We start from the raw sequence: 25,658 nt of genomic DNA, 5'->3' as shown, positions 1-25,658 counted from the left end.
ATCCTGTGGCACTTACTACCTGAAATTAGTAAGCTATTTTTAATGTATTCATCAGTCTCCCTCACTAGAATATGGGTTTTGTGAAAATTGATTTGTCTTTTTCTTAATTGCTTGATATGAAGAACCTAGTATGTAGTTGGCATATAAAAAGTTTGTTTTTTTTTTTTAAAGTGAATAAACACAGAAACAACCTAATTAAATCAGAATTCCCTAAAGGGATACCTATGTTCTCTTGTTTTGCTCATGTTGGGCACTAGATTCTTGTCTCCATCTTCAGTTAACATTCAGTAGTTCTGACACTTACAAGTAATAATGTCTTAATTTGACATTTCTGTGGAGCTGTTAAAAGCGTTTGTGGATAATTGTTGAGTCCATATTCTCTAATGAAAACACACATGGCCTATCATACACAGTCATGCGTCCCATGACAGGGATGCGCTGTGAGAAAAGCACCCTGAGAAGTATGTCACTAGGTGATTTTTAATTTTTTTTTATTATACTTGAAGTTTTAGGGTACATGTGCACAACGTGCAGGTTAGTTACATATGTATACACGTGCCATGTTGGTGTGCTGCACCCATTAACTCATCATTTAACATTAGGTATATCTCCTAATGCTATCCCTCCTCCCTACCCCTACCCCACAACAGGCCCTGGTGTGTGATGTTCCCCTTCCTGTGTCCATGTGTTCTTATTGTTCAATTCCCACCTATGAGTGAGAACATGTGGTGTTTGGTTTTTTGTCCTTGCGATAGTTTGCTGAGAATGATGGTTTCCAGCTTCATCCATGTCCCTACAAAGGACATGAACTCATCATTTTTTATGGCTGCATAGTATTCTATGGTGTATACATGCCACATTTTCTTAATCCAGTCTATCATTGTTGGACATTTGGGTTGGTTCCAAGTCTTTGCTATTGTGAATAGTGCCGCGATAAAAATACGTGTGCATGTGTCTTTATAGCAGCATGATTTATAATCCTTTGGGTATATACCCAGTAATGGGATTGCTGAGTCAAATGGTATTTCTAGTTCTAGATCCCTGAGGAATCGCCACACTGACATCCACAATGGTTGAACTAGTTTACAGTCCCACCAACAGTGTAAAAGTGTTCCTGTTTTGCCACATCCTCTCCAGCACCTGTTGTTTCCTGACTTTTTAATGATCGCCATTCTAACTGGTGTGAGATGGTATCTCATTGTGGTTTTGATTTGCATTTCTCTGATGGCCAGTGATGATGAGCATTTTTTCATATGTCTTTTGGCTGCATAATTGTCTTCTTTTGAGAAGTGTCTGTTCATATCCTTCGCCCACTTTTTGATGGGGCTGTTTGTTTTTTTCTTGTAAATTTGTTTGAGTTCATTGTAGATTCTGGGTATGAGCCCTTTGTCAGATGAGTAGATTGCAAAAATTTTCTCCCATTCTGTAGGTTGCCTGTTCACTCTGATGGAGTTTCTTTTGCTGTGCAGAAGTTCTTTAGTTTAATTAGATCCCATTTGTCAAGTTTGGCTTTTGTTGCCCTTGCTTTCAGTGTTTTAGACATGAAGTCCTTGCCCATGCCTATGTCCTGAATGGTATTGCCTAGGTTTTCTTCTATAGTTTTTACGGTTTTAGGTCTAACATGTAAGTATTTAATCCATCTTGAATTAATTTTTGTATAAGGTGTAAGGAAGGGATCCAGTTTCAGCTTTCTACATACGACTAGCCAGTTTTCCCAGCACCATTTATTAAATAGGGAATCCTTTCCCCATTTCTTGTTTTTGTCAGGTTTGTCAGATATCAGATGGTTGTAGATACGCGGCATTACTTCTGAGGTCTCTGTTCTGTTCCATTGGTCTATATCTCTGTTTTGATACCAGTACCATGCTGTTTTGGTTACTGTAGCCTTGTAGTATAGTTTGAAGTCAGGTAGTGTGATGCCTCCAGCTTTGTTCTTTTGGCTTAGGATTGACTTGACAACGCGGGCTCTTTTTTCGTTCCATATGAACTTTAAAGTAGTTTTTTCCAATTCTGTGAAGAAAATCCTTGGTAGCTTGATGGGGATGGCATTGAATCTATAAATTACCTTGGACAGTATGGCCATTTTCACGATATTGATTCTTCCTACCCATGAGCATGGAATGTTCTTCCATTTGTCTGTATCCTCTTTTATTTCATTGAGCAGTTGTTTGTAGTTCTCCTTGAAGAGGTCCTTCACATCCCTTGTAAGTTGGATTCCTAGGTATTTTATCCTCTTTGAAGCAATTGTGAATGGGAGTTCACTCATGATTTGGCTCTCTGTTTGTCTGTTATTGGTGTATAAGAATGCCTGTGATTTTTGCACATTGATTTTGTATCCTGAGACTTTGCTGAAGTTGCCTATCAGCTTAAGGAGATTTTGGGCTGAGACGATGGGGTTTTCTAGATATACAATTATGTCATCTGCAAACAGGGACATTTTGACTTCCTCTTTTCCTAATTGAATACCCTTTATTTCCTTCTCCTGCCTGATTGCCCTGGCCAGAACTTCCAACACTATGTTGAATAGGAGTGGTGAGAGAGGGCATCCCTGTCTTGTGCCGGTTTTCAAAGGGAATACTTCCAGTTTTTGACCATTCAGTATGATATTGGCTGTGGGTTTGTCACAGATAGCTGTTATTATTCTGAGATACGTCCCATCAATATCTAATCTATTGAGAGTTTTTAGTATGAAGGGCTGTTGAATTTTGTCAAAGGCCTTTTCTGCATCTATTGAGATAATCATGTAGTTTTTGTCATTGGTTTTGTTTATATGCTGGATTACGTTTACTGATTTGCATATGTTGAGCCAGCCTTGCATCCCAGGGATGAAGCCCAGTTGATCATGGTGGATAAGCTTTTTGATGTGCTGCTGGATTCAGTTTGCCAGTATTTTATTGAGGATTTTTGCATCAATGTTCATCAGGGATATTGGTCTAAAATTCTCTTTTTTTGTTTTGTCTCTGCCAGGCTTTGGTATCAAGATGATGCTGGCCTCATAAAATGAGTTAGGAGGGATTCCCTCTTTTTCTATTGATTGTAATAGTTTCAGAAGGAATGGTACCAGCTCCTCCTTGTACCTCTGCTAGAATTTGGCTGTGAATCCATCTGGTCCTGGACTTTTTTTGGTTGGTAAGCTATTAATTATTGCCTCAATTTCAGAGTCTGTTATTGGTCTATTCGGAGATTCAACTTCTTCCTGGTTTATTTTTGGGACGGTGTATGTGTCGAGGAATTTATCCATTTCTTCTAGATTTTCTAGTTTATTTGCATAGAGGTTTTTATAGTATTCTCTGATGGTAGTTTGTATTTCTGTGGGATCAGTGGTGATATCCGTTTTATCATTTTTGATTGCATCTATTTGATTCTTCTCTCTTTTCTTCTTTATTAGTCTTGCTAGTGGTCTATCAATTTTGTTGATCTTTTCAAAAAACCAGCTCCTGGATTCATTGATTTTTTGAAAGGCTTTTTGTGTCTCTATTTCCTTGAGTTCTGCTCTGATCTTGGTTATTTCTTGCCTTCTGCTACCTTTTGACTGTGTTTGCTCTTGCTTTTCTAGTTCTTTTAACTGTGATGTTAGGGTGTCAATTAGATCTTTCCTGCTTTCTCTTGTGGGCATTTAGTGCTGGAAATTTCCCTCTACACACTGCTTTGAATATGTCCCAGAGATTCTGGTATGTTCTGTCTTTGTTCTCATTGGTTTCAAAGAACATCTTTATTTCTGCCTTCATTTCGTTATGTACCCAGTAGTCATTCAGGAGCAGGTTGTTCAGTTTTCATGTAGTTGAGTGGTTTTGAGTGAGTTTCTTAATCCTGAGTTCTAGTTTGATTGCACTGTGGTCTGAGAGACAGTTTGTTATAATTTCTGTTCTTTTCCATTTGCTGAGGAGTGCTTTACTTCCAACTATGCAGTCAATTTTGTAATGGGTGTGGTGTGGTGCTGAAAAGAATGTATATTCTGTTGATTTGGGGTGGAGAATTCTGTAGATGTCTATTAGGTCCACTTGATGCAGAGCTGAGTTCAATTCCTGGATATCCTTGTTAACTTTCTGTCTCGATCTGTCTAATGTTGACAGTAGGGTGTTAAAGTCTCCCATTATTATTGTGTGGGAGTCTAAGTCTCTTTGTAGGTCTCTAAGGACTTGCTTTATGAATCTGGGTGCTCCTGTATTGAGTGCATATATATTTAGGATAGTTAGCTCTTCTTGTTGAATTGATCCCTTTACCCTTATGTAATGGCCTTCTTTGTCTCTTTTGATCTTTGTTGGTTTAAAGTCTGTTTTATCAGAGACTAGGATTGCAACCCTTGCCTTTTTTTGTTTTCCATTTGCTTGGTAGATCTTCCTCCATCCCTTTATTTTGAGCCTATGTATGTCTCTGCACATGAGATGGGTTTCCTGAATACAGCACACTGATGGGTCTTGACTCTTTATCCAATTTGCCAGTCTGTGTCTTTTAATTGGAGCATTTAGTCCATTTACATTTAAGGTTAATATGGTTATGTGTGAATTTGATCCTGTCATTATGATGTTAGCTGGTTATTTTGCTCATTCGTTGATGCAGTTTCTTCCTAGCCTCAGTGGTCTTTACAATTTGGCATGTTTTTGCAGTGGCTGGTACTGGTTGTTCCTTTCCATGTTTAGTGCTTCCTTCAGGAGCTCTTTTAGGGCAGGCCTGGTGGTGACAAAATCTCTCAGCATCTGCTTGTCTGTAAAGTATTTTATTTCTCCTTCACTTATGAAGCTTAGTTTGTCTGGATATGAAATTCTGGGTTGAAAATTCTTTTCTTTAAGAATATTGAATATTGGCCCCCTCTCTCTTCTGGCTTGTAGAGTTTCTGCCGAGAGGTCAGCTGTTAGTCTGATGGGCTTCCCTTTGTGGGTAACCCACCTTTCTCTCTGGCTGCCCTTAACATTTTTTCCTTCACGTCAACTTTGGTGAATCTGACAATTATGTGTCTTGGAGTTGCTCTTCTCGAGGAGTATCTTTGTGGCGTTCTCTGTATTTCCTGAATCTGAATGTTGCCCTGCCTTGCTAGATTGGGGAAGTTCTCCTGGATAATATCCTGCAGAGTGTTTTCCAACTTGGTTCCATTCTCCCCATCACTTTCAGGTACACCAATCAGACGTAGATTTGGTCTTTTCACAAAGTCCCGTATTTCTTGGAGGCTTTGTTCATTTCTTTTTATTCTTTTTTCTCTAAACTTCTCTTCTCGCTTTATTTCATTCATTTGATCTTCCATCTCTGATACCGTTTCTTCCAGTTGATCAAATTGGCTACTGAGGCTTGTGCATTTGTCACATAGTTCTCGTGCCTTGCTTTTCAGCTCCATCAGGTCCTTTAAGGACTTCTCTGCATTAGTTATTCTAGTTAGCCATTCATCTAATCTTTTTTTCAAGGTTTTTAACTTCTTTGCCATGGGTTCGAACTTCCTCCTCGAGGAAGTAGTTTGATCGTCTGAAGCCTTCTTCTCTCAACTCGTCAAAGTCATTCTCCGTCCAGCTTTGTTCCATTGCTGGTGAGGAGCTGTGTTCCTTTGGAGGAGGAGAGGTGCTCTGATTTTTACAGTTTCCAGTTTTTCTGCTCTGTTTTTTCCCCATCTTTGTGGTTTTATCTACCTTTGGTCTTTGACGATGGTGACGTACAGATGGAGTTTTGGTGTGGATGTCCTTTCTGTTTGTTAGTTTTCCTTCTAACAGTCAGGACCCTCAGCTGCAGGTCTGTTGGAGTTTGCTGGAGGTCCACTCCAGACCCTGTTTGCCTGGGTATCAGCAGTGGAGGTTGCAGAACAGCGGATATTGGTGACCAGCAAATACTGCTGCCTGATCATTCCTCTGGAAGTTTTGTCTTAGAGGAGCACCCGGCCGTGTGAGGTGTCAGTCTGTCCCTACTGGGGGGTGCCTTCTAGTTATGCTACTCGGGGGTCAGGGACCCACTTGAGGAGGCAGTCTGTCCATTCTCAGATCTCCAGCTGCATGCTGGGAGAACCACTACTCTTCAAAGCTGTCAGACAGGGACATTTAAGTCTCTAGAGGATTCTGCTGCCTTTTGTTTGGCTATGCCCTGCCCCCAGAGGTGGAGTCTACAGAGGCAGGCAGGCCTCCTTGAGCTGCGGTGGGCTCCACCCAGTTCGAGCTTCCTGGCTGGCTGCTTTGTTTACCTACTCAAGCCTCAGCAATGGCGGGCGCCCCTCCCCCAGCCTCGCTGCGGCCTTGCAGTTTGATCTCAGACTGCTGTGCTAGCAATGAGCGAGACTCTCGTGGGATATAATCTCCTAGTGTGCCGTTTGCTAAGACCATTGGAGAAGCACAGTATTAGGGTGGGAGTGACCTGATTTTCCAGGTGCTGTCTGTCACCCCTTTCTTTGACTAGGAAAGGGAATTCCCTGACCCCTTGAGCTTCCTGGGTGAGGTGATGCCTCGCCCTGCTTCGGCTCACACTCGGTGCGCTGCACCCACTGTCTTGCACCCACTTTCCAACACTCCCCAGTGAGATGAACCCGGTTCCTCAGTTGGAAATGCAGAAATCACCCATCTTCTGCATTGCTCACACTGGGAGCTGTAGACTGGAGCTGTTCTTATTTGGCCTTCTTGGCTCCACCTCGCTAGATGACTTTATCCTTGTGTACTTCCACAAACCTAGAGGGTATATATTTTTATTTACATATTTTTTCATATGGAAAAGCAAGTGTCCTAGGACCATTACTGAATATGAATCATTTCTCCTACTTGATCTGCAGTGCCAAAATCAAATGCCACAAAGCAGTTTTCTCTGTGTGTTCTATTATTATATGGGACCACCATTGTATATGTGATTTGTCCTTGACTAAAACATCACCATGGAGTGTATAACTGTACAGTTAATTATAGTAAATTGTAGAGAACAGTTCTGGTTTCAGCTGCACCGTCTCATACTTCATATAATTTTGTCTCAAGAACACTTGCACTAACGTTTATCTCTTTTCTTCAGCACTTATCACTAATACTTTTATTTTTACCTATAAAAAGATTCAATTTATAGATTCAAGTACTGAGTCATTATCAAGCAATTTCTTCACATCTGTCTGTCAGGATGCTAGCTGTGACTGTGTGAAAATGGAGTTCGGTTTTTCTCATCAGCTTGCTATTACCCACTGTGTGCCATAATACTACAATGCAACATCACTATGCCTATTCAGGTTTTGGTCAAATTGTTTCAGGGTATCAACTCTTCATTGTCGGAAACTTTGATGTGTTTCAGGAAGTCATTTCAGCATTTTCATCAAAAGCACATGTCACCTACATTTGGACTTTTTTTTGTCCCAACATTTTACAAGTCATTAACTTGAAAATCCATTTAATTGGTATATGGAAGTGATTCTTTAAGGAATAGGAGTTTAGACTTAGAGACATTTAAGGCCATCTTCCAGGGATCTTTTTGTGCTGCTGTGGTGGCGGTGGTGAAAAATGGATAACAAGATTTATCCTTTTAACCATTTTTTTTTTTTTTTTTTTTTTGAGACGGAGTCTCGCTCTGTCGCCCAGGCTGGAGTGCAGTGGCGCGATCTCGGCTCACTGCAAGCTCCGCCTCCCGGGTTCACGCCATTCTCCTGACTCAGCCTCCCGCGTAGCTGGGACTACAGGCGCCCGCCACCATGCCCGGCTAATTTTTTGTATTTTTTAGTAGAGACGGGGTTTCACTGTGTTAGCCAGGATGGTCTCGATCTCCTGACCTCGTGATCCGCCCGCCTCGGCCTCCCAAAGTGCTGGGATTACAGGCGTGAGCCACCGCGCCCAGCCTCCTCTTAACCATTTTATGTGTATAGTTCAGTAGTGTTACATATATTCATTGTTGTGCAACCAATTTTTAGAACTTTTTCATCTTATAAAACTGAAACTGTACCCATTAAGTGAAAACTCCTCATTTCTGCCTCCCCCTAACCCAACAACCACCATTCTAGTTTCTGTATCTATGAATTTGACTGCTTTAGATACCTCATAAGCAGAATCATACAGTATTTGTCTTTTTGTGACTGGCTTATGTCACTTAGCATAATGTCCTCCAGTTTCTTCCACTTTGTAGTATATGTCATAATCTTCTTTTCAAGGCTTAGTAATATTTCATTGTATATATACCACATTTTGTTTATCCATTCATCCATTGATACATTTAGGTTGCTTTCATCTGTTGCCAATTGTGAATAATGCTGCTGTTTTGAACATGTGTGTACAAGGAACTCCTCTAAATCCTTTTTCTAATTCTTTTGAATACACACCCAGAAGTGAAATTGCTGAATCATGTGGCAATTCTGTTTCTTTTTAAGAAACTGCCATACTGTTTTCAATAGCCGTAGAGCCATTTTATATTCCCTCCAACAGTGCACATGGGTTCCAATTTTTCCACATCCTAACAGTAATTATTTTTCATTTTTTTGATAGTAGCCATCCTAATGACTGTGATGTGATACCTCATTATTTTCATTTTCTAATGATCAGTGAGGTTGAGCATCTTTTCATATGCTTTTTATTCATTATTTGTATATTATCCCTGGAGTGACATCTATTTACGTTTGTTGTTCATTTTTTAATAGAGTTATTTGTTATTAAGTTGTAAGTGTTCTTTACATATTCTGGATCACAGTTCCAGCTCCAGGAGATGAAGGAACAGGGCACACTTGAGGATGCGATGGAGTGCCAAGGCCAGTTATGGGAAGGAGAGCCAGCGCAGGGCTTACCCACTTCCTTCATGCCTCTGCTCAAGTGTCGTCATATTATTGAGTTCTTCCTGCCTATAAGTTTTAAAAAATGTTTATTATGTAATAAAACAGCACACTGTACTCCCACCCAGCACTCCACACACTCCTTATCACCATCTGGCATACTATAATATATGTTTCCTGACATACTATCTATTGCCCTCATTTAAGATAAAAGCTCCAACAAATGTGATTCCTATCAGAGTTTACTGCTATGTCCCCAGTACCTAATGTCTTATCCACATCATTTCTAAAGTTCTCCAGGTCTTAAAATTTCAGGTCTCTCCTTCCTTACCTGAAATAATGCCTGGCACATATAAAATGTTCAGGAAATATTGCTTGAATAAATAATTAAAATCTCATGACCCTCCCCTGGCTGAAATTACAGTCAGCCCTCCATATCTATAGGTTCTGCATCTGCAGATTCAACCAAGCTTGGTTTGGAGGAAAAAAAATAAAGACAACAATACAAATTACTTTAAAATACTGTATAACAACTATTTACATTGCATGTACATTGTGTTATTATAAGTAATCTGGAGATGATTTAAAGTATATGGGAAGATGTACACAGGTTATGTGCAAATACCAAGCCATTTAATATCAGAGACTTGAGCATCCTCACAATTTGGTATCCTGGGGAGTTCCTGGGACAAGTATCCCTGATATTGAGGAATTACTATATTTAGAACCTGGGCTGTCTGCAATTCTATTGATTGAAAATTTATGTAATACCCCAGGAAGGACAAAGGAGTTTCAGCCATTCTCTGCTCCCATTGCATTTGTCTTCTCCTAATATCTAATTGAGGAATTATGGGATTTTGTTTTGCAGAGAAGGAGGAGACAAATCTGTATTTTGTAACCTAAAGTTTGGAAGGGCCATGGACTATGGGAAAAGAATAGAACAAGAATAAGGAATAAGCCAGAAAGTGAGAGAGATAAACCAGTTATCTTCCAGTGGTGGTCTTTTTATTTCCCCTCTCACACTTCAGATGGAAACTGGCTTTTCCTTCAGAAGACAGGAAACCCCTAAAGCATCAAGGACTCCATCCTCTCTGCTGGACTGGCTGTGAGGTCAGGGGCAGAGGTGGAAGGAATTTCCCTTGTTCCTCAATGCTTACATTTCATAGTGAAGGGAGAAAAATACATTCTCCTTGGAGGAAATGTGGAGACTTCCTGGGGAGTTCAGCTATGAGGCCATTAGGAAAATTCAGTAGTCTGGGAATCTGTGAAGCAAGAAATACCACAGACTTTTTGAAACCTTTATTATGAAACCCTGCTTAATAATCATAAATGTCATAGCTCACAAATACCCATTGAGTTTGCGTTATTCATTGGTGCTTAAGGGCCCAAGGTTATTCCACAGGCACAACGCACTTTCAGACTTTTTCCCCAAAGACACTTATGATAATTTGTGAGAACACACTTAATGATATTTTATGTTTTTCCTACCCTGAGGTTAAAAAAAAAAATGCCTCTGTGAAAAGAGTGAGCTCCACTCCTGGGACAGTACTGGTAGAATGCCAAGCCAGGCAGCAGTCCAGTGTGTACCCGCTATCAGCCCTATGAGCTTGGCGGCACATGTGGTATGGAGATGATAAAGGTATACATAGATTTCTCATTTTGAAAATTACCAGAATTGTATCATTACAATCTAGCAGATTGACCTTAAAAAAATTGTAAGGATGAAATGCACAGAAATCAGTAGAATAGGTAGGAGAGTTTAAGCATGTTCCTAACTCTTCCAGATTCACAAACCACAGAGTTAATTTTTCTTCTTAAATCAGTTGTATACACATATAAAAATTAGCTTATCTGTGTATGATTCTCATTTTCAAAATCATTTCGTGATTAAATTGGGGCCAGGACTTCTTATTGCCTTATTTCACAGGACTCTGGAAGGCTTTGATTAGGGCTTTGAAGTACAATAGGGTGACAACTTTCAGGCTGCCTTTGAGGAACAGGAAGTTCCTGAAATGGAGATGAGAGGACCCCAGAGAAGGCCATTTGGAGATTCTCAAATGTCTGAGCAACCATGCCAGCATCTTGGAGACTTTAAGAGATGCTGAACTGGCCACAGGTCAGAGATAAAAGTGCTCCCAGGGTTTTTCACTGGGATTTCTCTTGAAGAAGCAGATGAACTCGGCAACATAGTCACTGCCAACTGTTGCCAGTGTGGCACATTTGGAGGGTGGCCCATTTGGGCACCATGTATAAGACCTTGCAACTAAAGAGCCTACTAGTGAGTTTCACCTGGAAGATAAATTCCCATGATTTCTAGAAATACTAGTACAAAGGATTTTTTTTGAGACGGAGTCTCTCTCTGTCACCAGGCTGGAGTACATTGGTGCGATCTTGGCTCACTGCAACCTCTGACTCCCTAGTTCAAGCTATTCTCCTGCCTCAGCCTCCCAAGTACCTGGGATTACAGGCATGCACCACCATGCCCAGCTAATTTTTGTATTTTTAGTAGAGACAGGGTTTCGCCGTGTTGGCCAGGATGGTCTCGATCTCTTGACGTCATGATCCACACGCCTCGGCCTCCCAAAGTGCTGGGATTACAGGTGTGAGCCACTGCGCCTGGCCAAATGATTTTTACAGGTGCCACTTAATTTTTTTATTTAAAGCTGGCAGACTCAATGTTCTGAGAGTGTGCTGGTCAGCTGCTAGGAGTTAGGTGCTCCAGCAAGTTGACGGCTGTCAGTCAACAGGCTTCAGCTGATATCTGTCTCACTGATCTCACGCTGGTGGATTGATTTCACTTGTGAACTACTGTAGTTCTCATGCAAAGGATCCAGGTGAGGAGGAGGCTGGCTCCGCCCTTCTCACGTTATGAAGTTACCAGCCAAAGAGTTCACCAGATATTGCAGGCCCTGAAATCTTTTGGCAAATCCTCCTGCAACTTCCCTGGAGGTCTGTATATCCCTGTCTTTAAAATATATTTATCAACGAAAGATGTGATTTAGAAAGGAGTATCTTTTCATACCATCTCTTTTCAGTGGTGGTATTTGAGCAATCTTTTAAAACACAAAACCCCTTGCTCCAGTGCTCTGGAGTAGTGCTTAGACTCCTGGCATCCTTCTGAGCAGGCAGTGGATCTTGGCCAAGTTCCGGGAGGGAGCCATGGAGGAAACTGTGGAGGGAAGGCTGGACGGGAGACGGGGAGCCAGCCGCGGAGGAATCCCCCCTGCTGGTTCTGAAACTGAAGCTTTGTCCCCCTGCCTGAAAAGAAGGTGATTTGCCCTCACTGTAGTGGCATATCGTGACCAGACACTTCACAGTTCATGCTTTCAAATGACCTAAGTTCCAGAGCATACACATACTTGCTCCAATAAAAATAACTAAACATGGAAAGAAAAAAACTAAGCTCTTTTCAGTGAGGAGTAAGGTATAGCACAGGGCCTATCACCTGAGTGCTTACAAGTATGTGTGAAATGACTTCATTACATTTACATTCTTTGGTATGCTTTGTGCTAATAATAATTCAGTTACTGTGGACAACTATGAACATCTTTGGAAAAAAGAACAATGTGATCTTTAAAAGATTGTAAAGATCGAACGGATCTTTAGGTTAATGAACCCCAAGGAAGGAACTGGGCATATGGAAGAGCCGGAGCTTATGACTGCTACCTCCCTTCCTTGCAGTTCACAGTTTAGAGCTGGAATCATAAGGAGTATTTCCAGTCCCCTCATTTTAAAGATGTGGAATACTGAGGGTCAAAATGACTTTTTTCCCTCCCTGGTTTTTAGTTAGTTGGGTTGGGGGAAGACTCTATACAGATAATGTTATATATCATGGTTCGAGTGCTCTCCCAATGAAATTTGCATTAATTATCTTTATTAGTCCCTTCTTACATTGCTATAAAGAGCTACCTGAGGCTGATTAATTTATAAAGAAAAGAGGTTTAATTGACTCAACAGTTCCGCAGGCTGTACAGGAAGCATGGCTGGGGAGGCCTCAGGAAACTTACAATCATGGTGGAGGTGACTGGGGAAGCAGGCATATCTTACTGGCCGAAGAAAGAGGAAGAGAGCCAAGGGTGAGGTGCTACACACTTTAAACAACCAGATCTCGTGAGGACTCACTCACTATCACAAGAACGGCAAGGGGGAAGTCCACCCCTCCAATCACCTCCCAGCAGGCCCCTCCTCCAACACTGGGGATTACAGTTCAACGTGAGATTTTTTCCCCCAGGAAAAATGTTTTGTTTCCTCATGAGAACGTGAAACCTACCTAGGACTGTGAGATGGAGTTAATGGAGCACTGCTATTATCGTTGCACTGGAATTGTCACTGTCCTAATAATTTGATAATGCCCTGAAAGAGATTAATAGTTTTCTCAAAGGAACAAAGTTTTCTGTAGAAACAAGATGACTAACCACTTTTGTGATCCTGGTGAGTTTTTTGGCTTCAACATTAATCTTTACTGTGAATACATGTATTCCAGTTTCTTTTTGGTTCATATAAGCATCATTTTAATTTTCTGCTCTGCTTAATTGAGGTCACTATTGGTAGAACTTTGTTCTTTGTTCCTATTAGAAAAGTCCAGAAACCAGCACACTGTTCTTTCCATTTGTAGTTGAAATCAGTATTCATTTGGCATGGCTGAGCCTCCACAGGAATGCATTGTGGCATCTCTTCCATAGTTGAGTGAAGAAGAAAAGGCAAGGGAAGAAAGCATACCCACCAGTAATTAATTTTGTAGAATTTAGTACACCTCTTTAGGTTTAAAATTCCAGGAGAAGGGTTCTCATCTAGGACACCAGGGATGTACAGAAAGGCACCGTTCTTTATCAGCTGCCTAAGCAGTGTCATCCCCAGGCTCATGGAGTGGGGTCGTAGAGGGAGAACAGGCCAGAAGGCATCTTGCAGGGTGGGGTCTCCAAAGGTGTCCCTAATCCACAGCTGGGGAGCTAGGACCCACAGGGGCTCCCAAGTCCAAGATTCTGAGCCAGTTGTTATGAGATAACTCCTAGGTGTTAGAATTGCCTTAGTGCTTCCAGGTGATTGTCATTTCCAGCCAGGCAGAGAAACACTATCCTAAATGAAAGCCCGGTGAGTTTTCAGGATTAGCTATCAGGTAAAAGGCACTGAGCTGTAGACAGAAGATTCTGCTACTTAGTAACTGTGAGACCTTGGGCCAGTCCTCTGCCCTCTCTGTGCCTGTTTCTTTGTCTATAAAACAGGGATAATGGTGCCCCATGAGGTGTAGGGAGAATCAAATTCCATAATCTAGGGGCTCAATCAAGTTCTGTAAATGTGAAATACCATGGCATCATCCAGTGCAGTGCTTGCACAGAGTCAAGTACTGGTCAGCCAGCATTGAAGCCTTGCATTGTTTAGTCTGGGAGTTGGGCTGGAGCAAGCAGTAACTGCCTTTCTCTCTGGCCTTGATGGGGTCGAGGCTATTAGTAGTGCCAAGAAGATGAAGTCTTTATATCTCAAAGAAAAAAAAAAACAGTAGCTTAAGTGACATAAATCCTGCTTGTTTTTACAAAATAGTGTGTGATATCTTCATCAGAATCTCAAAATGTTATAAATTCTATAGCCAGGTGTTCTGTTTCTTTTGGGAAATGCTAGTTGACATCCATTATGGTACCAATTGTCATCATTATTATTATTATTATTATTATTATTATTATTATTATTATTTGGAGACAGAGTCTTGCTCTGTCACCCAGGCTGGAGTGCAGTGGCGCAATCTTGGCTCTCTGCAACCTCTGCCTCCCAGGTTCCAGCCTCAGCCTCCTGAGTAGCTGGGACTACAGGTGCTGCCACCACGTCCAGCTAATTTTTGTGTTTTTAGTAGAGACAGGTTTCACCATGTTAGCCAAGCCGGTCTCAAACTCCTGAGCTTAGGCAATCCTTCTGCCTGGGTCTTCCAAAGTGTTGGGATTACAGGCGTGAGCCATGGACCCCAGCCTATTACTTATAATCTCTCCACCCCTCCTCACGCCTCACTCTGCCAGGTGGTTTTTATCAGGTTAGTTTCTAAAACTTGGCCCCCACGTTTCTTTGCTGTGCCAGGTAACTGGAGCAAGTGTGCTCTTTTCCAGTTGCACACTCCAGATGCAAGGATAGTGCTGAGCAGTATCCAACACGTCAGACCTCTGAAAAGCAAGGGAGTTATTATCTAAGAAACGTTCAGACCCTTAAAGCCTTCTTTTTTATGTTTAAAAAGCTTAGGTTTACAAGTTAAGACAATAAGCGGGTACTTCTGAAAGTGAATCGAAGCCAACTGATCCTATCAAACATTTAATCAGAACATCTGTTTGCAATGAAGTTTTCTGACTTATCAGGGGGATTGGTGGTGAATTGAGACAGCAGCCGTAGAGTGCACTCTTATCTCATGTTTATCAGGGGATCATATTGTCCACGAAGATAGCTTCTCTGTGCTCCAAGACTTTCCTCACTTACTGTTTCTTCCATGAAGTCTTCAGCACAGACAGGCTTCGCACTGCAACATGTAGCATTTTCTCAGTCTAGGAGTTCAAGATTATCATCATATGATACTATTAGTCATTTTTAGGTACCATTTTAGATACAGAATGCTGTGGAAGTTACTTCGTGCCTGAAGGCCTAAATGTTATTTCTCCAAAAAGGCCTTATCTCTATCCTCTGTCTTCCTTATCCTACTCTAAATTAAGTTTAGCTTTTATGTCTAATACTTTTCTTTCTTATGTATTTTAGTTTTAATTTATTACTGTCCTTTTTTCATAGTTATTGATTGTCTGGTTCCCCACTAGACTAAAAGCTCCAGCTAGCATGTCAGATCTCAGAGGAGAGCTCTGTGAAAGGCGTTAATGTCTAAGTAACATTCAGACTTTTAAGGTATCATTTTTTTAAATTAAAAAAACACAAGGATTATTTGACACCAGATATCAACTTAAAATATGTGAAAGATGTAAATATTAGAAATGAGGATTTAAAGTTGGTTTTCTAATAGCTTCTGAAAGAAAGTGGTATGTTGATTAATGAAATTCTAACACAGTAATAATCACATAGACGCATAACCTTTCAAAAAATGTACACAAATTGGATCATACTATAGATATTGTCCTGCTCCTTATGTTTTTCACTTAATCGTGCATCTTGGTGTTCTTTTATGTCAGCACCTGATGCAGAGATCGTTGGTACATTTCATGGCTGTATTGTGTTCTTTGTAATTTATTTACCAATTTTCATGTCAGAGGACATTTCTTGGCACTTCTCCTTTCTGCTACCGTGTGAAGAAGGACATGTTTGCTTCTTCTTCCACCATGATTGTAAGTCTCCTGAGGCTTCCCCAGCCCTGTGGAACTGCGAGTCAATAAAAACTCTTTCCTTTGCAAATTACCCAGTCTCAGGCAGTTTTTTATGGCAGTGTGAGAACGGACTAATGCATGTTCCAACAGTGGAATTACTAGGTCAAAATATGTGTATTTTTTATTATGATAATGTGATATGTAATTTTTGCCTCATGTTTCTTGATGCACAAGGTATTGGGGAGATTTTCAAATTTTCTAATGGAGGCATCTGATTTAAGATTTCAAGCAAGATAAATGACTCAAACCTAGAAATGATCACAGAGTAATCAAAGGAAAAGTGAAGTTATACACTCTGAATTGTTAAGTAGTAGAGGAAGAAAACTATCAGAAAAATTACAACCTATGCCCCGATTTAACTGCTTAGACATTTATTAGACAAAAAAAGAAAATCTATACTTTGGCTTATTATATTATTGAAAAATACATTTTTAGCTAAGGCTAACCACTAGACCAATTAAAGTAGACATTGTCTACTAAAGATGCCTGTTCTCAATGAGAACACATGGACGCAGGGAGGGAAACATCACACACTGTGGCCTGGCAGGGGGTGGGGGGCAAGGAGAGGGAGAGCATTAGGACAAATACCTAATGTGTGCAGGGCTTAAAACCTAGATGATGCGTTGATGGGTGCAGCAAACCACCATGGCACATGTATACCTATGTAGCAAACCTGCACGTTCTGCACATGTATCCCAGAACTTAAATAAAATAAAAATAAAGATGCTTGTTCTCAAGTGTGGAAAGGGTTTAGAGTTTGGGGTGCATGTTGTTTGTAGAGACATGATATTGACATGGAGATGCCATAATTCTTTTTTTTTTTTTTTTTTTTTGAGACAGAGTCTCTGTCACCCAGGCTGGAGTGCAGTGGTGCAATCTCGGCTTACTGCAGGCTCCACCTCCTGCGTTCACGTGATTCTCCTGTCTCAGCCTCCGGAGTAGCTGGGACCACAGGCGCCTGTCACCATGCCAGGCTAATTTTTTTTTGTATTTTTAGTAGAGACGGCGTTTCACCGTGTTAGCCAGGATGGTCTCGATCTCCTGACCTTGTGATCCGCCCATCTCAGCCTCCCAAAGTGCTGGGATTACAGGCGTGAGCCACCGTGCCCGGCCTGAGATGCCATAATTCTGCATCACAGGCACTGTAATCCTATATCATCCCCCAAATCTAGAGGCATTACAGTGGGTTTGAGATTAATTTGTTTTAACCTGTTCTGGCATCACTGGATATTCTTCCTACTCTGGAAACTGTCAGAGTCTAAGACCAACAGCAGTTCAGGTTTTGTTATCAGGAAAATCAGTGACCTCTCCTATGTTAATAAAGAGTTGCTGCTGTTGGATCACCTGTTGCTGTTTTTTGACAACTCCTTTCCCACTCCCACCCCCCTTTGATTGTAGGATAGAAGTATGATAAAACATTTTAATTGCCTAATACTGGGAAAGTAATTGTACCTTTGGTTATTGAGTTAGTAGGGTGGAGATTGGTTGGTGGTTAGCATTTCAGAATTAAAAGATCCTTGAGAAACTATGGTTTGATTCCAAAAAAACTTACATTTAAGACGAAGATCAATAAGGGAACAATGTAAATTTTTTTTTTAATCAACTATTGATGTTCATGTGAAAATAAAGTATTGATGATTTATACCCAAGGCTCTTTTTCCCCCCAGGGCAGAATCCTGGAATTCTTAACATTACTGAGCTATTCCATTTTGACTTACAGATGGAAATAAAAGTGGAAGGTTAAAATATGGAGTTATTCAGTCTTTTTGCAAGTAGGTAAATGGTCAGACGTCATGGTCAAAGCCTAGGAAGTTTTGTTGTTGTTGCTGTTGTTGTCGTTTTGAGAAAGGGTCTCACTCTGTCACCCAGGCTGGAGTGCAGTGGCACAATTATGGCTTATTGCAGGCTCGACATCCTGCACTCAAGCGATCCTTTCACCTCAGCCTCCCGAATAGCTGGGACTACAGGTGTGCACCACTTTGCCCAGCTAATTTTCGCATTTGTAGAAGTGGGGTTTTACCATATTGCCCAGGCTGGCTTCAAACTGTTGGGCTTAAGGGAGCCACCCACTTCAGCCTTCCAAAGTGCTAGGATTACAGCCATGAGCCATTGTGTCCAGCCCAGCCCAAAGCCTGGTTTTAAAGAAGATTAGCTGTATCTCTTATACATCTTTAAAAAGGACCCCAATACATACACCTACACAAGAAAAAATAAAACCTGAAAACAAGAACTTGCTTTCTAAACTTTTATTCTAAAAATTCCAACATCTGTTTATGTAAATATCCAAAGGAAACTCCCAACCATATATACATACATACTCTTCAGCTCTTCAGTGCCACTAATTGTTTCTATTGTTTTTGTTATACATATATATTTGTTTATTTTCATGTTTGTTGTCTCCTGCAATAGGCTGTAGAAACTCCCCCCTCCCCAACCTCCCTCATGAGTACTGTAATATCTGACACTTGGTGCGTGTTAAGTACGTGTTGATTTAATACATGAAACAGTCTTTTCTCCCCGAGTGAGAATACCGGTTTGTCATCCAAGGGCTGATTAGAGATTAGTGTTATATGTCAACGTCATGCTAGAAATTCACTAGGAAAGCCTCACAAGCTAGTACCATTGTGATTGCATCAATTGTGGCCAGGCACCTATTTAAAGTAGATTTTTAAACATTATCAATCTAGGCCAGGTGCAGTAGCTCACGTCTATAATCCCAGCACTTTGGGAGGCTGTGGCAGGAGGGTTGCTTGAGCCCAGGAGTTCAAGACCAGCCTGGGCAAGATGATGAGGCCCCATTTTCATTAAAAAAAAATTTCTAATATGTGCTTGATTGAAAATAGTTAAATAGGCACAGTGGCTCATGCCTATAATCCTAGCTACTTGGGAAGCTGAGGCAGGAGGATCACTTGAGTCCAGGAGTTCAAGGCTGTTGTGAGCTGTGATTGCGCCACTGCACTCCAGCCTGTGCAACAGAACAAGATCTTATCACTTAAAAAAAATTAAAAAGAGTCAAATAGTGCAGAAATGTACACAGTACAAAATGGAAGTTACCCTCCCCCACCCACAAAGTATTACAGTTAATTGTATAATGGATATTCTTGGCCCCTCCTGACATCCCATGGCAAATAGCTAGTGATCAGGAAACAGGCTCCTTATGGATTAGGAATCCAGTGCAGGAGTTTGAGAAGAAAGCACCTTAGCTAATCAGGATGGTGATCCCCACCTCCTCATCGCCTTGCTGCATTGTGTCTGATGTTGCAGAGGGAGCAGAAACGTATACTGCTCCCTCCACAGAGCTCTCTGCTATTCCATTGATTTCATTTGGCTTTGACAAAAATGATATGTACGGTATATTTCTTTTTCTTTCCTTTTTTTTTTTTTTTTTTGAGACGGAGTCTCGCTCTGTCGCCCAGGCTGGAGTGCAGTGGCGCGATCTCGGCTCACTGCAAGCTCCGCCTCCCGGGTTCACGCCATTCTCCTGCCTCAGCCTCCCGCGTAGCTGGGACTACAGGCGCCCGCCACCACGCCCGGCTAATTTTTTGTATTTTTTAGTAGAGACGGGGTTTCACTATGTTAGCCAGGATGGTCTCGATCTCCTGACCTCGTGATCCGCCCGCCTCGGCCTCCCAAAGTGCTGGGATTACAGGCGTGAGCCACGGCGCCCGACTCTTTCTTTATTTTTTGAGACAGAGTTTCACTCTTGTTGCCCAGGCTGGAGTGCAATGGCGCGATCTCAGCTCACTACAACCTCCACTTCCCAGGTTCAAGCAATTCTCCTGCCTCAGCCTCCCAAGTAGCTAGGATTACAGGCGTGTGCCACCGTACCTGGCTAATTTTTGTATTTTTAGTAGAGATGGGGTTTCACCATGTTGGCCAGGCTGGTCTCGAAATCCTGACCTCAGGTGATCCACCCTCCTCGGCATCCCAAAGTGCTGGGATTACAGGCATGAGCCACCGTGCCCAGCCTGTATGGTGTATTTCTTTTTTTATTTTCTTTTTTTTTTTTTTTAAGTATGACCATAGAGCTGGGAAAAGGCATGTGACATAGTAATCATCTGCCTTCATTCAACACAGTGGTCCAGACCCTCAGCCTCTTTGAGGCTCTAGATTTAGAATAATCTATATCATCTGAAGGAAAGATACATTTCACTTGAAACAGAAGCTTTTCTATACCAACAGCCTCTCCTTCAAGCCCTTCTATGGAAAGTGCTCATTTCACATCCTGTTGTAAACTTGCTAGTTGTCACTTGTGGAAAGTTGGTGCATGGTTACCTTTTGTGGAGATGAGAGTCGGGATCAGGAACTGGGGGACTGAGCCCACCAGGTGTGGACTGCCTAGGCTGTCCCTCCTTGACCCCACGCTCTGGCCAACTTTGACTGCTCCAAAAGAGCAACCCCACTGCAGGAGATGTCCCTCCTTGGGGTCGCCACACCAGGAGCAGGCCTCCGGAAACCTGAGAAGTACTTCGAGAATGACAGCCATCCTCGGCTCCTGGAGACTCACTTGTCCAAGAAAAATATGTATATAAATAAAAATGCTCATAGCAATAGGAATAATGTGAACAATCAATGTGGCAAATTGAATTAGCTGTAAATCAGTTTCCTTAACTTTGAATTAGGGTTAATTAACCTTAACCTCTCTTACCTGACAAAATAAGATCAGAGAGGAAGGTGATTTTCAACATTGAGGGTTAGCCAAAGTAAATCAGCAATAATAATAATACAAATAGTAATAGAGTAAGAAGAGTAATATAATGAAAACTGTTTCGTTGAGCACCTATATATCAGAGGCTTGATGCTAACTAAATACCTTACTTATATTGCTTTAAAAAATTCATAAGATGAATTTTCATGTTAGATATTATTCTCATTTCAGAGGAAAAATACTTCAGTAACTTGGCTAATTATAAAACTATTAGTAATAAGTGACTGGACTGTGATTGGAGCCTATTGTACAAAGGGTTCGATTTGCAACTCTGATCTATTGACAGTGGCATAGAGTGGCCGAGAACTTAAATGTGTGGTCCAGGGATGGCCAGAAAGACTGCTGAGATTGATTAGCAGCATCTGCTGTGAGCCTAAGTAAGGACTAGGGGTAGCAGAACAGCAGCATATTTGCCTGCTGCATCACGCTGCCTCTCAAGCTAATGTAACTTAGGGAGGAAGGAAAGTCTCTTCACCTTACAGTGTATTTTGTTAAAGTGTCACAATGTGACACTGTTGTGATAAAAACCACCTGGTTCCAAAGCGTGCAGAGGATGAAATGTGCGAGGGGCAGAGCTAGTGGCTCCCCACAAATAACAATTATGCCATTGGCCCCCACAGTGCTCCCCAGCAGTAGCGCTGTCACATCCCAACAATGCGCCTTTGCCCACAGACACATGGGCCCAATGGCTGGCACTGACGGTTTCCCTGAAAAGTGCTACTGTCCTCTGTTCTGAGTTAGCCTTATTGTTCAGAGCTTAGGGAATGAGGCACATGTCCAGATATGGGACAATAATATGTGCTATACACTTGCTGTCAGCAATATTATAGGTCACCATGATATCAAAACCTTCAACTCTACAGTGCTCTGAACTGACCTCCCCATACCCTAGCCCTCAAACTTGTGAATACCTATTTGCCCCTAATTCAAATACCACTTCCTCTGAAGTCTTCTAGGACTGCCACTCACTAGCCAGAGTTAGCTTAATGATTTTTTTTCACTCCATCATCTAAAACCATGCCAATAAATGTTTGACCACTGAAAGAATAAATGAACTTGTGTGAATACCTTAGAAATTGGGAATCAATTACAATGATTTTTTGAGACCCAAAAGGATGAAAGGATAGCAACCATTTCAAGCATACATTCTTTGGATCTACTCTGATCATGTGGGAATTACATAGTCTAACAGCAAGTAGAGTAAGAGGAAGGGTTTTGGGCTATATCCCAGCACTTTGGGAGGCCGAGGCAGGTGGATCACGAGGTCAGGAGTTTGAGACCGGGCTGGCCAACATAGTGAAACCCCATCTCTACTGAAAACACAAAAAATTAGCTTGGCATGGTGGTGCATGCCTGTAGTCCCAGCTACTTGGGAGGCTGAGGGAGGAGAGTCACTTGAACCCGGGAGGCGGAGGTTGCAGTGAGCTGAGATCATGCCACTGTACTCCAGCCTGGGTGACAGAGCGAGATTCTGTCTTAAAAAAAAAAAAAAAAAATTAGCCATCATTTGGTGAGGGAAAGACAGTACACAAAAAAAATTCAGATAAGACAGAAAAATCTCCATTACTTGATGCTACTAATGAAATCAACCCTTCATCCCCAAATTAGGACAGATAATGGACTATAAAGACTTAGGTCATTCCACGGGGAGGAGACATTTCCTTAAGATAAGAAAGTAAAAAGCCAGTTTTGTTATGAACAGGGGAGAAATGCAAAGGTCCTGAGGCAGAAAACTGAAAGTGTCTGAAAGTTCTGGAGTGATTGGCTCACAGTGAACAAGAAGAGAATGGCAGGAGGTGAGAGTGGAGAATGGGGAGAGAGAGGCAGTGCAGAGAGGTCTTGTCGGTCCTGATAAAGGAGTTGAGGTTTTTATTCCAAGTGCAGAGAAAAACCACTGAAGGATTAAACAGGATCTATATCTGTAAAATGACAGTAATCCTCTGCAGGACAATTTCATACAGTGGAAAGAGTAACACCATTTGATGGAGTCTTTGTACCTTTAGAGAAGCTACTTACAAAGACCCAACTTAATAGACAATTGCCAGGAATTAAACTTCATTATTTTGATAATGTACAAAGTTGACTTTTAGTTCTAGTTGGCAGATGTATGCTTTCTGGACAGGTTAGCCTAGTGGAATGATTTATTCTAGAGCAACTCTAAGATATTTTAAGTAAAAAACAGTGCCTCTGAGGAGAAAAGAAGGCTCCATTTCCCAATTCAACAGTTGCTCATTCATTGATCTCTCAACTGACTTCTAGAGTAAGATGCTGCCCTTTTGGGCAGAAAAGGCTAGGCAGGTCCATCTTCCCCACATGGTCAGCCAGCTCTCCTTTCAGTCCCGGGCGTGGTTCACACACTCTGGGACATACACTTAAGGGGCTCACTTCGTAATAGCGGCTGCTTTTTCCTATTGCCAAGTGCTTTCCCATGGCAGGTTGTGTTTCTTGAGCCTAATGTGTTCCAGAACTTCCTATTTCCTTACCAGTTCTTTGATTTAAAGAAATTGTTTATTTTTTCTTCACTTTTTCAACAATCTCACTTTTTCAACAGTCTTTATTGAGCACCTGTGCCTATGTGGAGATTAAACACATTGCAGGGCATTGAAGAACAGTGTTGGGGTGGTATTAGCACAACACTGGTTCTAGGGAGCTCAGGGAGTGAGCACTTATCTCTGCCTGAATGGGCTTCCTGGAGGAGGTGACAGAGCTAAGCTTTTGAAGGAGTCTCATTCTGACATCTCTGAGAAAGATGGATCAGACAGTAGAAAGCGATTTGGAGACTGCTGGAGAAATCCAAGGAGGGCACAAAAAGCCTGGGCTGGTAAGGCGAGTTCAGAGGTAGAGGAAAAGTTTGCCTAAAGAGATAAACAGGTTTTCAGGAAATAGAGCCAGTGGAACTTGGAGAATGATTGGGCCCAGGGCAAAACTGAGATAATTCCAAGAGTTTGCAGCCACACCCATCTGCTCTCCAAGGAATAGTTCCCAAGCTGAAACTCAAAGGTCACCAGCATTCTTCATGAGATCCTGCTCTGAATCTATTACCCTTTTTCATGACCTCTTTTTGGAACATTGATGAAGAGGAAGTGGTATCATATATGGTTTCAGAATAAAGCCCTTGAGTCATTGTATTAGCTCTTGTTTACAGAACATTTTAAGATGCTTTCAAGGAAATACAAATAATATGATTCTTATGCCTATTTCCTGCCAGTGGCCAACCAGTCTTCTAAGTATGGTTAATGTGAGAAGTGAAACTATTTTCCTAAATGCTGTTTCTTTTCTCTTTTCATTATGAAGTATATTCGGTGCTCTTCGAACTGGTGCTTATATGGTGTACATTTTGATGACCAAAGGCCTGAAGCAGTCAGTTTGTGACCAGGGTTTTTACAATGGACCTGTCAGCAAATTCTGGGCTTATGCATTTGTGCTAAGCAAAGCACCCGAACTAGGTGAGTATCTTCTTCCATTTCCTCTCCCTCTCTTTGTAGCAACATATCCACAGTATTTATTTAGTGAGCAAAGAAACATTTTGAAGGTCCTATTTTGTTGGTTGCAGGAAAGTTACAATGAATGAATTTGAGTTCTTGCCTGACTTCTACTTTTTATTGTTCGCTCCCTCTTTCCTTTTAAATAATTTTACATTGTGCATATTAAGAGTAGATAGTTTATACTGAACATGCTGATTTTCGAGCTCTACTAAAAATATACCTCCACGGACTTATAAAATGCACACAGACCCCTTTAAAAGGCCCACTGAGCTAAGCTAATATTAAAACATGGGGGAAAAAAAGAGCAACACAGCTATTTCCAAGTCCCGTATCTGAGCATACTTTCATCTGTAGAGTTAGGATTCAGATTAGGAATTAAGCTTTTCATTTGGGGACCCTCCTCTTCTCATTAACAAATGCTGAGGGTTGGTCTCTGGTGGTGTTTGATTTTAATCATCAAGACTGGCCTTAGGGAAGGGGAATGTAATTTATCTTCTAGAAAGTAATAGAAAATACAGGCTGTATTTGTAGATTTCTATAATTTTTCCCTCAACCCTTGGATGGTCTTGAATGTAAGTGTGGCACAGGTTACCAGAAATAGTAAAGTCAAGGAGTTGATGTGGGCACAGTTTTCCAGGAAGATGTCTTTATTTACACAGAAAGAGATCTAGTAGTGACAATAAGCTCTGAGTACATCCATGAGTAATGCTAGCAAACTGATACAGATTGTACAGGTACAAACTGGTAAGGCAAACCTGGTCACCTCTGGGGTTCTGGGTTTTTTTTCACCTGCAATTAAGAATTATACATATTTAGTTCAAAAGATATCAATTGCAATTTTTGCCATTGTTTTCAATGGCAAAACCACAGTTACTTTTGCACCAACCTAATATGTATTGTCCCCTCTCCTGTTTCTCCTAAAAAGGGAGTTTGGTCTTGTATTTTCCTTACAAACCACCTGCAATATAAGCTATGAGCAGTCTTCTGTAAGGTGCCCCTTGTTCACGCCCCGTGTCCATTCAGATAGAATGGGAACTGTCTGATTTGTGCGGGCCAGCAACCCAGCCACCTTCCACTGGAAGCCAGAAACCTGCTGTTTATAAGTAGATGACAATTGGTTTGAGCTATTGTCTTCCCAGGTCAAAAACAAGGGAAGAGCAACGGAAGAAAATTTTTCCTGAAAACCTTTCCTAAGAGGGGTAGAGGTACAAAGATAGTCCAAAATAACTAGATAACTACCGCATGCATGTGCACGCCTGCACCGCTCCGCCCCTCCAACAGACACACACAAACGCCTACACACACGGATCATATGAAAACACTCTCAGGGTAAAATGCATTAGTGTGGATTCATTCAGTCATTCATTCAGTGCATTTATGTTAAGCACCGGCTGAAATAGAATGGCAACTTTATCTAAAAGGAATTTTAC

At 41.4% G+C, this 25,658-nt stretch overlaps 1 protein-coding gene across 2 annotated transcripts in view; it reads left to right on the top strand.

The window, feature by feature from the left end:
• ELOVL6 (ELOVL fatty acid elongase 6) overlaps positions 1-25,658 on the top strand; it is a 151,045-nt gene that overhangs the window by 116,636 nt on the left and 8,751 nt on the right. For both annotated transcript variants that reach the window (XM_019025953.4, XM_019025952.4), the window contains exon 4: positions 24,038-24,189. In XM_019025953.4, coding sequence (XP_018881498.1) covers positions 24,038-24,189 — 152 coding nt within the window. The remainder of the gene's footprint in view (positions 1-24,037; positions 24,190-25,658) is intronic.

The sequence above is a fragment of the Gorilla gorilla genome, chromosome 3 (genome assembly GCF_029281585.2).
Source record: "Gorilla gorilla gorilla isolate KB3781 chromosome 3, NHGRI_mGorGor1-v2.1_pri, whole genome shotgun sequence".
In the NCBI taxonomy this organism is placed as follows: Eukaryota; Metazoa; Chordata; class Mammalia; order Primates; family Hominidae; genus Gorilla; species Gorilla gorilla.
This window is presented reverse-complemented; position numbering and strand designations above follow the sequence as displayed.